The sequence below is a fragment of the Varanus komodoensis genome, unplaced genomic scaffold (genome assembly GCF_004798865.1).
Source record: "Varanus komodoensis strain SLA01 unplaced genomic scaffold, ASM479886v1 scaffold6_2, whole genome shotgun sequence".
NCBI lineage: Eukaryota > Metazoa > Chordata > Lepidosauria > Squamata > Varanidae > Varanus > Varanus komodoensis.
In genome coordinates this window covers 21139144-21153561 of record NW_025336346.1, presented here as the reverse complement: position 1 = coordinate 21153561, position 14418 = coordinate 21139144, and the positions used below count along the sequence as shown (strand labels likewise).

At 47.2% G+C, this 14418-nt stretch overlaps 1 protein-coding gene across 4 annotated transcripts in view; it reads left to right on the top strand.

Annotated features, from left to right (window-relative positions):
• The window catches only part of SLC41A3 (solute carrier family 41 member 3), a 40995-nt gene extending 28033 nt beyond the window's left edge, over window positions 1–12962 (top strand). For all 4 annotated transcript variants that reach the window (XM_044451226.1, XM_044451228.1, XM_044451227.1 and 1 more), the window contains 5 exons: window positions 3490–3634; window positions 4803–4882; window positions 6946–7080; window positions 9881–10029; window positions 10937–12962. In XM_044451226.1, coding sequence (XP_044307161.1) covers window positions 3490–3634; window positions 4803–4882; window positions 6946–7080; window positions 9881–10029; window positions 10937–11122 — 695 coding nt within the window. In that variant the 3' untranslated portion in view covers window positions 11123–12962. The remainder of the gene's footprint in view (window positions 1–3489; window positions 3635–4802; window positions 4883–6945; window positions 7081–9880; window positions 10030–10936) is intronic.
• Window positions 12963–14418: the final 1456 nt, after the last annotated feature.

Here is a 14418-nt window from a genome sequence, read left to right as displayed (position 1 = left end):
AGTTCTTCTGTTTTTCACATCAGAAACCAACGAACCTGATGTGGTATAGTAGAGATGATACTTGAATAGGACCAGGGAAACTCAGGTGTGAAGGTGATGATGGTGGGCCCTTCATTTTTTCCAACCTTACAGGGCTGTTGTGAGGGAAATAGGGAGCAGGCTGAGTTCTTGTGCAGTAGACTTATGTATTATGTGAAAATGTAAAATAATGAAGGCGAAAGATCAAGGATTTCCCTGGGACTCTAATAATGCAGGAGAGGGTGTCCTACTTGTGGTGTAAAAAGTAGCATCTGGTGAATCCCCAAGCAATCCCTATTCCCTGTTAGAGTCTGACGCTGGACGCCTAAATAATTCTGGCCCTCTGTGAGCAAAGAAACTGCTGGTGTTGATCTGGATCAAACGTTTCCCTTTCCTGACCTCCAGGTACTAAATCAAGCTGAGAGCAAAGAGACATTCATCTCCTCCTGATGTTGCCATTGTGTTGACAGCACACTCCCCACCCTGCATCACCTGAGGTGCGATTGTGCAGGCTGCTGCAGTTCCATCCTGCCTCCCCCAGAGGAGGCCGTATTCCTTTTTTGGTTGACATCCTTGTGATTAATGCCACTTTTGTGACTCGAGGCTTTGATAACTTCAGACTTCTAGCCCAAGGCTTCTGCAGCATCTTCTCTGGAAGGAGAAAGAAATAAATGAAAGGCACATTTCAAGAATGCGTCATCTGCCCCATTACCTGCAAAATGTGTCGTGACTGGCCCAGCTTTGGTCTCCTTACAAAGAGCAGATGGAAAGCCCTCTGAGAAAGATTGCTTGGCATATCAAAAGGCCTGGCACCCTCCCCATTGCTCAAAGGTGTTTCTGAAGCTTGCTTCCTTCTGCTTCTGACTCATCCTTGTTTTCACTTAGCACAGCATTCTCTCTCCCTCTTTTCTAAAGTTCCCAGTCCTTCTAGGAGTCAATTCAAGGTTATAGATTTTCAGAAAGAAGGAAGGAAGGAAGGAAGGAAGGAAGGAAGGAAGGAAGGAAGGAAGGAAGGAAGGGGAAGGGGAAGGGGAGGAAGGAAGGAAGGAAGGAAGGAAGGAAGGAAGGAAGGAAGGAAGGAAGAAAAGAACAGAAGGCACTTGTTCATGCTAAGGGGAAATGGGATCCCTTTAGTTCCCTTGACATGGCCTCAAATACAGTCTGGATCCTTTGATGGCTGGAACCACACAACATGAGACAAAAGAGCAATCCTCATTCCAGAAAGGATTAAATTATTTATATTACTACAGTCAATATCACAAAGTAAAAGAAAGAGAATGGCCATAATGCAATTTAACAGTAACACTGTTGACACTTACAGACTATTGTATATGCTAGATAAATTCTAGATTCCTTCAGGCTAGATCTAGACCAGGGATGGGGAAACTTCATAAATTAATATAAACATTAAAAATCCAATATAAATTATATTAAAATTTCAATAAAACATATATAAAAATCTGTTGTTAGGGCTCCACATCTGTAAAAGTCATTTTCCAATGGTTCGATTATCATTCAGATTGAAAATCCCACAAAGAGACATTTATGAAGCCCAGATCACTCCTCCTAAAACCCTTTTTTAAATTCCAGAATAGGTCAAGATGGGTAAGAAAACTTATGTGTGCTGAAATATCCAGACAGTGTCAGGAATGCTTGGCCATCAAGGTCCTCTCCCTGGACTGACCCCGATTTTACAGGAGGGGCCTGGAGGCAGTTTTCTGGCCTCACTTCCTGCCTTGCCTAATGGCTGTAGTCGAGGTGAAGGAGGCCATCACATTTTCCTTAGTTGCTCTCTGGAGATGTTCCAACATGAACCCCAGGGTTGCCTTTTTTCAACACTACTGCTTAGTTAGGAGTTATTGGTTATTGAAAGAGGCTCTAGTTTTGTTATGGGCAACTAATCTACTGTTTCCTCCAGCACAGAAACCTTGGGCGTTCAGCTCGTTGCTCTCCTCTGTCCCGCTTTTCAAACATGAGACTGTGTGCATTCCTCTTTTTGCAGCCCCTTGGCTTCCTTCAGTTGTATCAAGTTTCCTCTCCACCAATTAATAAGCTGCTTTTAGATGCTGGGCCCTTGACGATCACACAATTACCGCTCAGATGGAGTAATGAGCTTGTCCCATTATCCCCTAAGAGCATGCTCTGTTCATTTACAGTTTTTTAATTTTCCACCTTCAGGTAATTCTACTTTAGCCAACTCTCTCTTGCCAGCCTGATAAAGGAGCTTCTATTTAAAGATTAGTTGCAAATCCGATTAATATACTCTGGGGTGTTATTTGTATAAAAATGGAGCAAGAAAACATACTGACCCTAATCCTAGTAAAGTTGGTCATGCTTAAGTGCCATTGAAAACATTGGGCCAGAAAGACCACCTTTTACCACATGAATCCATGCATTTGGGATAACAGATAGCTAACGGTGGTCTTTTTGGCCTTATTCAGCTCTGTTGCTTTATAGCTGCCTGTGCTATAATCGAATTGGCTACTTTGGGGTAAAATCTTAGGCATGTTTAGCCAGAAAAACTGACTTATAACTCCTGTCATTCCCCAAGCTGTGCGGGGCCTAATGGAGTTACAGGACTTTTTTCTGGCTAAATATGCATAGGATTTCACCTTTATGCTTCTATATGCCTTGCCATCATATTGATGCTTGCACTGACCGCATAGATCCTCCTGAATGGAAAAGAATATGAATCTTGTAGTGAATACAGTCCATTCATTCTGGGCTAAATCCAGCCTCCTGGAGTGCTTGGTCTGGCCCCCAGGTTTCCCTGGACTGCTGTGCCCCCTTTCCTCCAATGGTTTGACGGCCTCACAGCTTTTGTGCAGTCGTTTCCCCATCTGAAAGTCTGGAATGCCGTGCCCAGTGCTTGCTCATGGCCCCCAAGAGTTGCTCTGACTTGGGATCCAGCCCTCAGGCTGAGAAAGGCTGAGCACCTCTGTCTTCGGCACTTCCCTCCTGCCTCGATCTACCGCAAGAGTTGTTCTTGCTGAAGTCCAGCATCTTCCATTCTAGCACCCAGTACGTCTTCCATATCGTCTGTGCCTGCTAGTTGGTAGCAGATGCTGGTGATGCAAGAAAGGGGCCCATATGGTACCATTCTGAGAGCAAGCAGGCTTGGGGACTCATCATTCCAGTTGTCCTTTCATCTGAGAAAGTGGGATGCTCTGGTCCTCAACGTGGGAACACGATGATTATTCCTACATTTATAGCCTGCCTTTTTTCCTATTGCAAGGAACCAAGGATGGCTTATGCAGTTTTCTGCCCTCTCTCCGTTTTATCTTCACAACAACCCCAACAAGTAGGACAGGTTGAGTGTCAGCAACTGTCCCAATGAGCTTCATGACTGAGTGGTGACTAGAACCTGGATCCCCTGGGTCCCGCTGTGCTGTGCCACACCAGATCTTGCCTTCTGTAGTCTCACGGAGTTGAAGGTTCATTGTCAAACTGCGTTCTCCTTTTCCTCGGCAGATATGCACTACCTTTCACCCTTGATCTGTGCCACCTTCATCCTTATGATTCCTCTGTGGATAGCGATTGCCAGACAGAGCCCTCCCATTGCTGAAGTCTTGAAGTCTGGATGGCAACCAGTCATCATCGCAATGGCCATTAGCAGGTGATTCCCTTTGCATGGGGTGGTGCACCCTCCAGGGGAGATTTGGATGGCGGGCGGGGGGGGGAGGCCACAAGAGGAGCCGTGATGCTCGGTCCAACCCAATGTGTGTGCGTGCAAGTTTATGACAGGCACACACGGAGAGAGACGCACATAAGTATATGATTCTCTTGCACCTGGCAACATCAGGTTTGTGTGCATGCCTATCACGGCCGGTGGTTTTACTTGTTCTTTATTTTACTCTGAGAGCACCCTCCAAAGTCTCAGTTCTTACTGTACTGAAATTTGGTCTGATGAAATATATTCAAGCTTTTAAATGTCCTCCAGCTTTTTAAACTTCATTTCATTTTAAAGATCCACTTCATAAAAGCAGGCAACGGATTTAATCCCTCCAGAATATTTTGAGCCCTTGAATAAACAGGGCCCCTGGAATAATTGAAGCAGATGGCTGTGTATATTCCACATCACTGAAAATAAGAGGCTGTGAAACAGAATCGCAGCCGTGTTTGTTCTGTCATCCTTGTGAAATGTTTCCAGTGTTCCTCAAGTGCTCAATCCCTTGCCCATGCACACCACATCTTGCTGCACCTCAGGTTGCAGCGCTGGCTGCTGACGTGAATGGCTTCCGAAAGGGACTGGCCACGTTTGTAGAGAAGGCAGCTGCCCAAGACTACTAGCCACAGCGGCTAGCTGTTCGCTCCAGCAGCATCGGCGGTGGCAGCATGCCCTCGGTACCAGTTCCTTGTGGTACCTGTGAGGGTGCACCTGCCTCCATGTCCTTCTGGTGGACTTTGAATGGGCGTCTGCTTGGCCACTGTGGGGACAGACTGTTGGACCAGACAAGTCCTTGGGCTGATCCAATCAAGCTCTTCTTTTATTTTGTTCTCAGTATTAAATCCCTCTCAATATGCAATTTCACGTATTTCCCTTCCAATTTTCCCTCTCTGGGGACAGAACTGAACTCTTGGCTTGCTTGGTAAATCTGCCTGCACCGGTGATGCCAGAATTTCCATTTACAATACAGGTCGGAATGAGAAGCAGATATGATTGCAGATAGACTTGTGAGCAGAAGAGACTGGAACTTAGCGATGCTTTCAGTGCGTTGGCAAAAAGGACGAATGGATGGGCAATAAGCTTACACTGTAAATGCTTGTTTTCTTTTCTGAAACAGCCTTGGGGGGCTTATCTTGGACAAAACCATCACGAACCCAAACTTTGAAGGCATGGCTGTTTTCACCCCCGTGATCAATGGTAGGCTGATCTTTCTTTTTTCTTTGGACTTCCATGTTCATAGAGGAGTTTGGAGGCTACAAATGAGATATGTTTTCTCCCTCCTTGCTGAGGACTCAGGAAGGGATCCCCATTTTGTAGGTCATTTTGTAAGGGAAATGAGCCCTGATTCAAAAAGCTGTGGCATGTAATTCAGCCGTTGAGGGTTCAAGAAATTGGCAGATTTAATCATTAGGTCTCTTCCCAATGTCTTTCATTTGCCATGGGGAGGGAGGGGGGCGTCGCTCAATGCTTTGTATGCAGAAGGGCCCAGGTCAGGGCCCTCTTCTCTCACAAGGCCTGGAGAGCTGCTGCCAGAGAGGAGCACGATACTAAGTGGGCCACCTTTCTGTTCCTAAAAGGACGATTCCCAACAGAAAACTGCACATTCCTGAACAATTGTGTACAGGCTCTGGAAATGGGCACGAGCAACTCCAAGTGTCACTGCACATGGGATTTCTGGTGTTTTAAACTGTGGCACACTGTGCACTGGTTTGTACATATGGCTGGCCCATGGTTTATTTATCCTATGCTCAACCCAAGGATTGTTGCCCTACTCAGGTTAGTCTGGCAGATGATCCAAGAAACCACCCTTTATTTTTTCAGTTGCAGGGTTGTGTCCCTCCTTTGTCCACTTCCAACTTTTGCCTCAAATACCTTTGCTGCACTGTAGTTCTCGCATGTAGAGTGCGTGGGTTTTTTAAGCATTCCTGTCTACCTTCTTTAACCTGTTGAAACAACACACAAGCAACTCGCCATTCTGGTTTGATACATAATGAGAACCCATGATTTAACTAACTCAAGAGTTTAAGACACAAGAGCAGACCTCGGGTTCTCTTTCTGGATAGTTCATGATTAAGAAACCATGGTACGTTAGCATGGTTGTGTTCACACATCACAATAGCTCAGAATTCAGCCATCCATGGAATTAAACAAACCATGGACTAGCATTATATGCAAACTAGTCAGGATCTCAAAATGTAGGGATTAAACAAAAAAGGTTGATGCAAATAATTGTGGGTATAAGGTATGATTTTTTTAAAAGTAAATAAATATGTACACACATACATACAAGAATAAAGACTTAACCCCGTTTTAGCTTAGCACCCACATAAAGAGAACATCCCAAAGATGCTTAATAGAGGCTTCTCTCCACCCATGTTGACGTGGTCAACACAAGGGAGCACTTAAAGGAACGCGGGAGCCACGTATATGTCATGCAGTAACATCCATAGAGCTAATTTGTTGGTTGCATGTGAGAGGCGATTCCTCTGCTTGGCCAAAAATAAATCATGTTTAGAAGACTGCAACTGCCTCCTACGTGTGCCCAACATGGACAGAGCTGATTCCGCCTGTGTTGCCTTCATCTTTAAAATTTGGTAATAATGAAAGAGTCTCCCAGCTTTGTTTATTTCTGAGAAACAGAATTGAAAGCAGCTGTTGGATCTGCAGCGAAGGGCCTAAGCCCAAGCCTTCCTGGAGAAGAGATCCGTTCTTGCCAGAGGTTATATGGCAGCTAATTTATGTCAGGGATAGAAGAAGACTAATGCTGTTATCAGATGCCAAAACAGAGGCGTTCACTGGGGGACCTCTTTGCTCTGTCCTGTTATGAGACTTCTCATGCTCTTCAGCAGTGTTCCAAAAAGTGGTGCAGTGTAATGCAAATGTGGTGGGAAGGGAGATTGAAGTAGGCCCAAAGCAAGAAAGAATGCCTGGGGCTGCTATAGGCATGCGTGCGAGAAAGGCCGAGAGATGTGTTCAGCACACAAGTAGAAGTGGTGTAAGTGAGAGTGTGGTCTTAAGATTAGTTCTTTCAGGGAGTGTGGGACCTGCCTGCGGCTGTCCTAGAAGATCACTCAGAAGGTTGCTGCCCAAATCATAACCGGTGCCAAGGACTGGGACCATGTGCCCTCTTCACTGAATCATCTCACTCGTTGTGCAGTGACCTCTTTCCTCCCAGTGGTCCCTGGACAAAGCCATCAGAAGCCTCGCCATTCTTGGCTCCAAAGGCTAATGTCTGTGTGTTTTGCGCTTGGGCTTTGCAGGGGTCGGTGGCAATTTGGTGGCCATCCAAGCTAGTCGCATCTCCACATTTCTGCACTTCTGGAGCATGCCTGGAGTCCTGCCACACAAGCTGAGGCAGCACTGGCCTAATCCATGCACCACCTTCTTCACTTCAGGTAGGAAACTGCTCTTGGGCACTGGCCTTGGTCATTCTTACATTTAAATACCAGCTAGGCAGCACTTTACTGAATAGAGTTTGGGGACTGGCCTTCCCACAGGGGAGGAGTATTGATGAAGGACAGGGCTAAACAAGAAGTTACAGTGAGAAATCCATATGAAACCTGTATGTTTTTCTCCAGCAACTGAAGGACACAATACAATTTCAAACTAATAGCACTCATTCTCTTGGGTGTGAATTCTTATGGAGCCAAAATGTTGCTATTTGTGAAGTACAAGAGAGAAGAATCTGCAGGCTTAAGGAAACTCCAAAGACTGCAGAAGTACGAAGAGTCTTTAGGACAAAAGCAAAACCGAGCTCAGCAATATGGCAGGCTTAAGGAGGGGGAAAGCCCCCAGGCAGGCCCGTGACAATGGGCGTGTGCAACGGGGATGGCGTGTTTCAGGACGAAATGAAAAAATGGGGCAGAGGGGTGGGCAGGGGCATCCTGCACTGGAGTGCTTCGTGCTGCGCCATTCAGGTGCATGTTGCACTTGTAAATAAATAAGCATCCTTCTGTTGGCTTCCGGGGGGTTAGGACAACGCAAGTGAAATCCAAATCCCATCCCATCTGTGCCTCCCTTTTTTCGTTTGTTTTATTGCAAAAGCATCTCCTCAGATGCTTAATTAAGCACAGATCAGTGTTGGCTAATTTTTGCAAGGGGAGAGAAGCCCCAGTTAGCTCTCACACACGGACACAGACACACACACACCAGGGTGGGTGGCAGGGAAGGAATTTCATGCGTGGTGGTCTAAAGCAGGTGACGGGGTGGATGTGACTCTCTTCCTGTCCTCTTCAGAAAGAGTTCCTCCGGGAGAACATAATTCCAAGTCCACATGGTTGGGAATGCATCGTAAAAGTTGGTTTCCATGCAACCTTCTCTGCTGGCGTGTGTGTGTAGAGAGGGTAGCCATTTGCTTGAGCTATAACATCATAGTCCCATATCTGGACTTGTGCTTCTTTGCAAAAGCTCCTTTCTCAGATCCTTTCCGAATTTTAGCGGAGATGGGCCATTTGAGGAATGGTGCAAAGAAAGCTCAAGGAGCGTTCACAAACAGGAATGCGTCCGAGTGATCTTAATCCTTCAAGATAAGGAAGACATCTGGGCTTTGAAGCCTGCAGATGTCATCTTGGGCCTTTGAGTAGCAGCATGGGTGAGACCTGTACAGTGCTTATCGGAACGGTAAGAATGCCATTTTCCTCGGACAGTGAGCTCCAGAATGCCATGATTCACGTGTCACTTTCAGCTGTGTCTGTCCGTCTATGTATTTTCATGAACAATGGGATGATCTGGGCATCCACAGATTTTAGCCGCAGCAACTTCCACAGTCTTAAAAGTTGATATGATCAAAATCCACAGTGTCCCGGCTCAGGCCTGGTTCTGGCTTTGACAGAGTCCTTGGCAAAGTGCCCTCTGGGTTGCCCTGTCACCCTTTGGTGTGCCCAGGCAGCCTTACTTGACAGAGGCCTCCAGGTAGGTTCAGTCACCATTTTAAATTCCCACAGTTCCCCAGAGCTGCATCAGAGTCACTGTGAGAAAGTTTAAAACCTGATGCCAAACTCAGTCATGCGAACCTCCTCACTTTAGTGGATGGATGCATGAAGGAAGAATGCTCTTTAAACCAGGGCAAGAATTAGCTGTTAAATGCTTCACACATAATATATTTTCCCTTGGATAACCAAGCAAGATTATTTGTCACTCTGATTGACTTACCAGAATTAACTATGAAGTTAATTAAGTTAAGGAAGTTATGTGACTGAACATGGAGAGGTACAGCAGGTGGCGGTAGCCTTTGTGGTTGCATCTCAATGTATCGAGAGAAGCTCATGTAGAGCAAAAGCGTCCCTCAGCCCCCCGTGCTGCACCTGGTTTTGATGCTTCCAGTCCCGACAGCTTGTATAGGGCAGCTTTCCATGTAAGGAAAGGCCTCATGGGAAACTGCTCCAAGTGGCCATGATGATCCAGGGGTCCTCTACAAGGCCCTGACCCAGGCACCCTACGGGAAGTGGCTGAGTAAGTCACTCGGCCGACCCCCTGAACCCCGCAGATTCCCATGCCCTCCTGTCCCAGGACGACGCCCGAAGACTCGTGACCTTAGCCAGACTGAGCTACTGCCACTCCCCTGCAGCGGCCGAGTGACGGAGCGCAGCAAGACTCTTCTCTGTCCCTTCAAATGTGCCGGGCTGCATCTCTCAACTCTGATGGGATTTGCACTCCAGTTATCAAAGGTAGCACCTGGGCAACCACAAGACAACACAGATTAAGATTTATTGACACAGCTACTAATTGATGGAAAATGACTTCCAGAAAACATAATCCTTCAGTGCAGATAAGAAGTCATAGCTCCAATGCCCTCATGTGCTTCCCAGTTCAACAGCTGCCCCCCATAGCCCCTCCTCCCTCTCCCTCTCTACTTGTCTCTCCCCTTTCTTCCCTCACTTCCCTCCCTGTCGCTTTCCATCTCCGCTTCTGTCACTCACTGACTCCCCCGCCTGTCACACGCCCTCACCCTGCCCACCTTTCCCTCTTGCACCCCACCTGTCGCTCCTGCCTCTCATTCCTTCTGTTAGAGCATTCTGTATTCAGCAGCAGGTCCTTCGGACGCCTTGCAACCTCCCAGGATTTAATTGGCAGCCAAAGTCACTAAACATGTAATTGCCACCCATCGATGCTGGGGCATTTCGAGACGACTCGTGTCTTGCTCCCGCCAGCGTGCACCACGGTGACTCTGTCATCCTTGCTTTTCATCCTCTGCAGGGGTAAATTCAAAGTCCGCTCGCGTCCTCATCCTGCTGGTGGTGCCAGGACACCTGCTGTTCCTCTGCACCATTCATCTCCTTCAGGGTGGCCACACAGTCCTCACCTTCACTTTTGTGGCATTTTACCTGATGGCTGCTCTCATGCAGGTAACCAGAAGCTGATTCTTCCGTGGGAAATGGGTCTCTGGGACGTGATCAGCCACTGGTCGGAGCGGTGCCGGTGTTGTGCCATTATTTCTACCAACATGGGGCCACCATTCCGATGCCGGTCTCATTCGGCTTTCTGAACTGGCAACATTCACTTGCAGTCTTAATACTTTTATACATATTTCAAATGAAAGCTGATGCAGAGCTGTAAAACGCTACAGAACATTGCCTTTTCCACCTGGAACACAAGATCCATTTCATCCTCTGCAGGGCACCATCAGTCCTTTCTCCTATGTCATAAAAAACACAGTTGATTACCTTACTTTGGCTATAATATTTTTAGCGCTGAGCCAAATGGTGGTGGTGGTGTTTTTGTTTCAGTGTTAATGGAGCTTCGAACTGAAGAGAGGTTGGGGGTGGGGTGCAAGGTTTCCTGGTCTCCCTCCACATCGCTTTTCTTCGATGCTGGTGGAGGCTGCACTGGTCCCCAGCGTTGTGGGGGCTGCTGGCCACCGTCTTCCCCCTTCCTCTGCTCCCAGCAGCAACCGGAGCTGCACCCTCAGGCCGCCTTCAGGGTTTGTTGCACCGTCCAGACGGGTTGAAGGCAGCACTTTCTGTCCTCAGTCCGGCTGCCTTTAATTGCAGCAGAGAGAGAGAGAGAGAGAGAGTGTGTGTGTGTGTGTGCGCGCGCGCGCACACGTGCGTGCACTGGGGACGGATGAGGGTGGCGGCCAAAATGCTGGGGAGCCTCAGAATCGCAGGTTCATCCATTTGCCCTCCTTCTCTCTCGCACACACACGCACCCGGTCACCGAAATGAACCCCCTCCACGCTCGCTGCCCTGTCGTCCGCAAATGCCCCGCGGCTGTTTTGCACGCTGGTGATGCCGTGCCTTTCTTTGCTCCTAGGTGGGGATCCTGCTGTACATGGCTGACCTTATCGTGCGGCTGATGTGGAGAAAGGGCCTGGATCCTGACAATTATTCCATCCCCTACCTCACTGCTCTGGGGGACCTCCTGGGCACGGGGTTCCTGGCACTCTGCTTCCACTTTGTTTGGCTGCTCAACGGGTTGAAATTGAAGGCAGGCAACTGAAGCTGGCAGCTGCTTCAACCTCGACCCACCTGCTGCTCTGACAAGCAAACTCACTATGGTGCTTTTGACACGGTCCAACAGGGTACTGAAAGGACATCCAGTTCCTTAAACTGGAATGGATTGGATAGCCCTCCCCTTTGATCTCAACACTGCATTGCTGTGAAGTTTGAAAGATAGCTATCGATGAAACCACATCCACACGGGCTGCAGCTTTTGAAGTGTCCACAGTGCAAGGGGTTGCAAAACACTCTGCTCCGTGTTGCCTTTCCATTGGTTAGGAAGTGTTATTGCCACAGCCTGATCTGAAAAGAGTCCATTGGTGTTAATGGGAGGTTATTCACTGATCCCAGTGGGGTTTAGATTATGTCCTAGATGAGGATGTTGCACTGTCTCTGCCAGGCATCTGCTGGCAATCAAAGAATGCATTTTATTGTCTGTCTGTCTTCTATATGCCCCCACGGAGAAGGAGAGGGAGAGAATTATGTCCAGAGCTATTCACACTGTATACCAAAAACATCTGTGAACAAGGGAAACCAAAACTTCGCACTACAATAGCGTATATTCTGCTTCATGATGTCTCATGCAGGGTACTGGCATGGAGAGCAATTCATGTGCTTTGTATTAAGATTCTCAGCCCTCAATTGCTTATCCTTAATTTGTGGGGTTGGGGGTTTAGTTTGGTTTGGTTTGGTTTTGTTTGCAGAATTCTCAAACTGTTGAGATAGCAACCATTTTGTAGTAGCAGAAATGAAGTGTACATTAGGAATGGGTGGAAGGACAAGGGAATGCTATTGGAAGCCAAGGAGGAAACATAGAAGAGGCAAAACTGGATTTTCTGGCTAGTCTGTCATTGGCCACTTGCATGTTTGCAAACATATTTACCCATTTGTAAAACCTTGGAAAAGCAGAGTGCCATGTCGTGTGTGTGATGGAGGGGAAAGAGCAAAGCAAGTATCTCCTTTGTCCTGTTCCTCACCATCTCTGACTGATCCACAATAGGAATTCCCCACCACCGCCTCCTGCCCTGAGATAGCCAAACTGACCCTGCACCAGTGCTTACACACGCCTCCCTGGTGTGGCAGTGAAATGGCAACACTCTACTCTGAACAGAACTGATGCAGAGAAAGATCTGAGTGCTGTGCAGGAAGGCTAAGTTGACTGTGGCCTTCGTCAGCCTCGCCATCACCCCATGCCAGCACCCTGTTCAAAGCCACGTGCAGAATACGAGCGTGTTTGCGCTTGAACACCCAGTGATAATGACCAGCCCCAATTGCGGGCATCATGAACGCTTCCTTTAAAATGAAGACAATCAGCTTAATACAGCAAATACTGAAATTTTAGCCAGCGCTAAGGACGGGTTTTCCCTATTCCTGATGCCACTCGGTGTCCATCGGAACGATGTGCAGGGAAGAGCGGATCTGCCCTGCTTTCAGAATTCCACACCAGGGGAAGCCCATGCCATGGCCTTCCCTGCTCTCTGGGGAGCAAGGGGATCTGCTGAGGCTCTTCCTGGCACAGAGAGGGAGCTTTGCTTAAGGGGGCCCCATGCAGGGAAAGACCAGGGAGATCCGAGTTTCCCTTTCCACCATGCCCTCGGCTTCGGGGTCAAGGTGGGCTGAACTTTCTTTCTCTCCCTCATGTTTTGTTTTACAGTTTCAAATAGGATGACTGTTTGTATGGTTTACAGAAACATACACCCACAAAATAAAATGTAAAAATTGTTAGCACTTCTACAGTTTTGTGTCCTTGCCCTATATTAGTGAGATAATCAAGACTTGGCACACAGCATTTTATGTTATCTTATCACTTTTGTTTCTCAATAAAAGATCAAGAAAGGTAAGACTCCGTCTCATTCAGGCACATCAGCAGCTTGAGGTGAGGGAGGTGTCCCTTCCTAAAAAGGCGTATAATTTTGGCTCCCACATTTTTAATCTTGTCATCAAAGAAATGGCAAGATTGCTTTGGAGCAGAAGAGGCACAATGAAAATACACAAGTAAACCCCTTGTGTATATATTTGAAAGCCTTGTAAATGTTTTGTTTGGGGTGTGGTTTTTACTGGCCCTTCCCAAAGACTCGGTAAGGAGCAACCTGCAGTCAGACTACATCTTGGGTTGGATCCAGCTTTGACATCTGCAGCTTGGCCAACAGAAGCAGACTTTCTTGCCCCATCCTTCCCTCCACAGTCTCTCCAGACCTCTGACGAGGCTCCAAAGTGGCTTTGGGTCCCTTTGGAGTAAGATGAGCTGTGCTGTATGTGGCGTGGCTGAAAGTAAAGTGGAAGCAGCTCCCATGAGGAAGGCCCTTCCCGTCATGGAGGGCAGATCCTGCATCCAGCACCTACAGCTGAAACACAGATGAAATGGATGCAAAGCCAGAGTTGAGATGAGTGCAGTGCAAAGGCTGGCATGTTGGGAAGGGGCAGAGGAAGCAGTCAGTACCTCTAATGGGATGTTTACAGTCCAGCACTACAGTGGTGTAATACCAGTGTAGCTGTCATGACTCCTTCCAAGGAATCCTGGGAGTTGCTCTGTGGGGAAAGAATGCTGGGAGTTCTCTTCCTAGGCTCCTTCAGAGTACTTCCCTGGAAGAGAGAATGGCTGCTGAAGCGGTGGCTGTGGGGGGGGGGGGGGGCCTGGAGAAGCCGGAACTCTTCTAGGAATTTCCAGGATTCCTGAAATGGCACTGCCATCAGGCACGGCATGTTAATTTGGGGGAGGGAGGGAGGAACCTTCCAGATGTCAGAAACCCTCAGCTGAAGCATCCCACAAGTCTACCACAATCTCTCCTGTGAACACTTGACTTCTTCCCCATCTTACTGCCATAACAAATATCCTGAATGACTATATTAGGCTAGAAAATCTCTGTGTGTTTTTTTTTTCTTTCTTTCATGGTCAAACATCTGCATATAGTTGAGGATGGAAGCAGAACTGCCTGGTTCCAGCTGCATTTAAATGCAAAAACGTGTGTTGCAACTCCCATGATCCACTTCGGAAGAACAATTCCTACTATAAACAAGTGGAAAGTGGCTACTCCAATGAAGTCAAATGGGGCAGTGGGGGAGCTTGGTAAATTGCACAGTCTTTCCGAGAATAATTTTACTGCATATTGTAAAATACAAATACATCTTGATAAATACAATAACATGTTACAATTCCAATAGAAAAAATGTCTTAATACTCAACAAATTCTTTTTAAAATAATTCCAGGACAGTTAATATCAATACATACGTGCTTTATTGTGCCATCTGATCTTTAAATCCTACAATTGATTTGATTTGTGTTTGCCAATATCCAA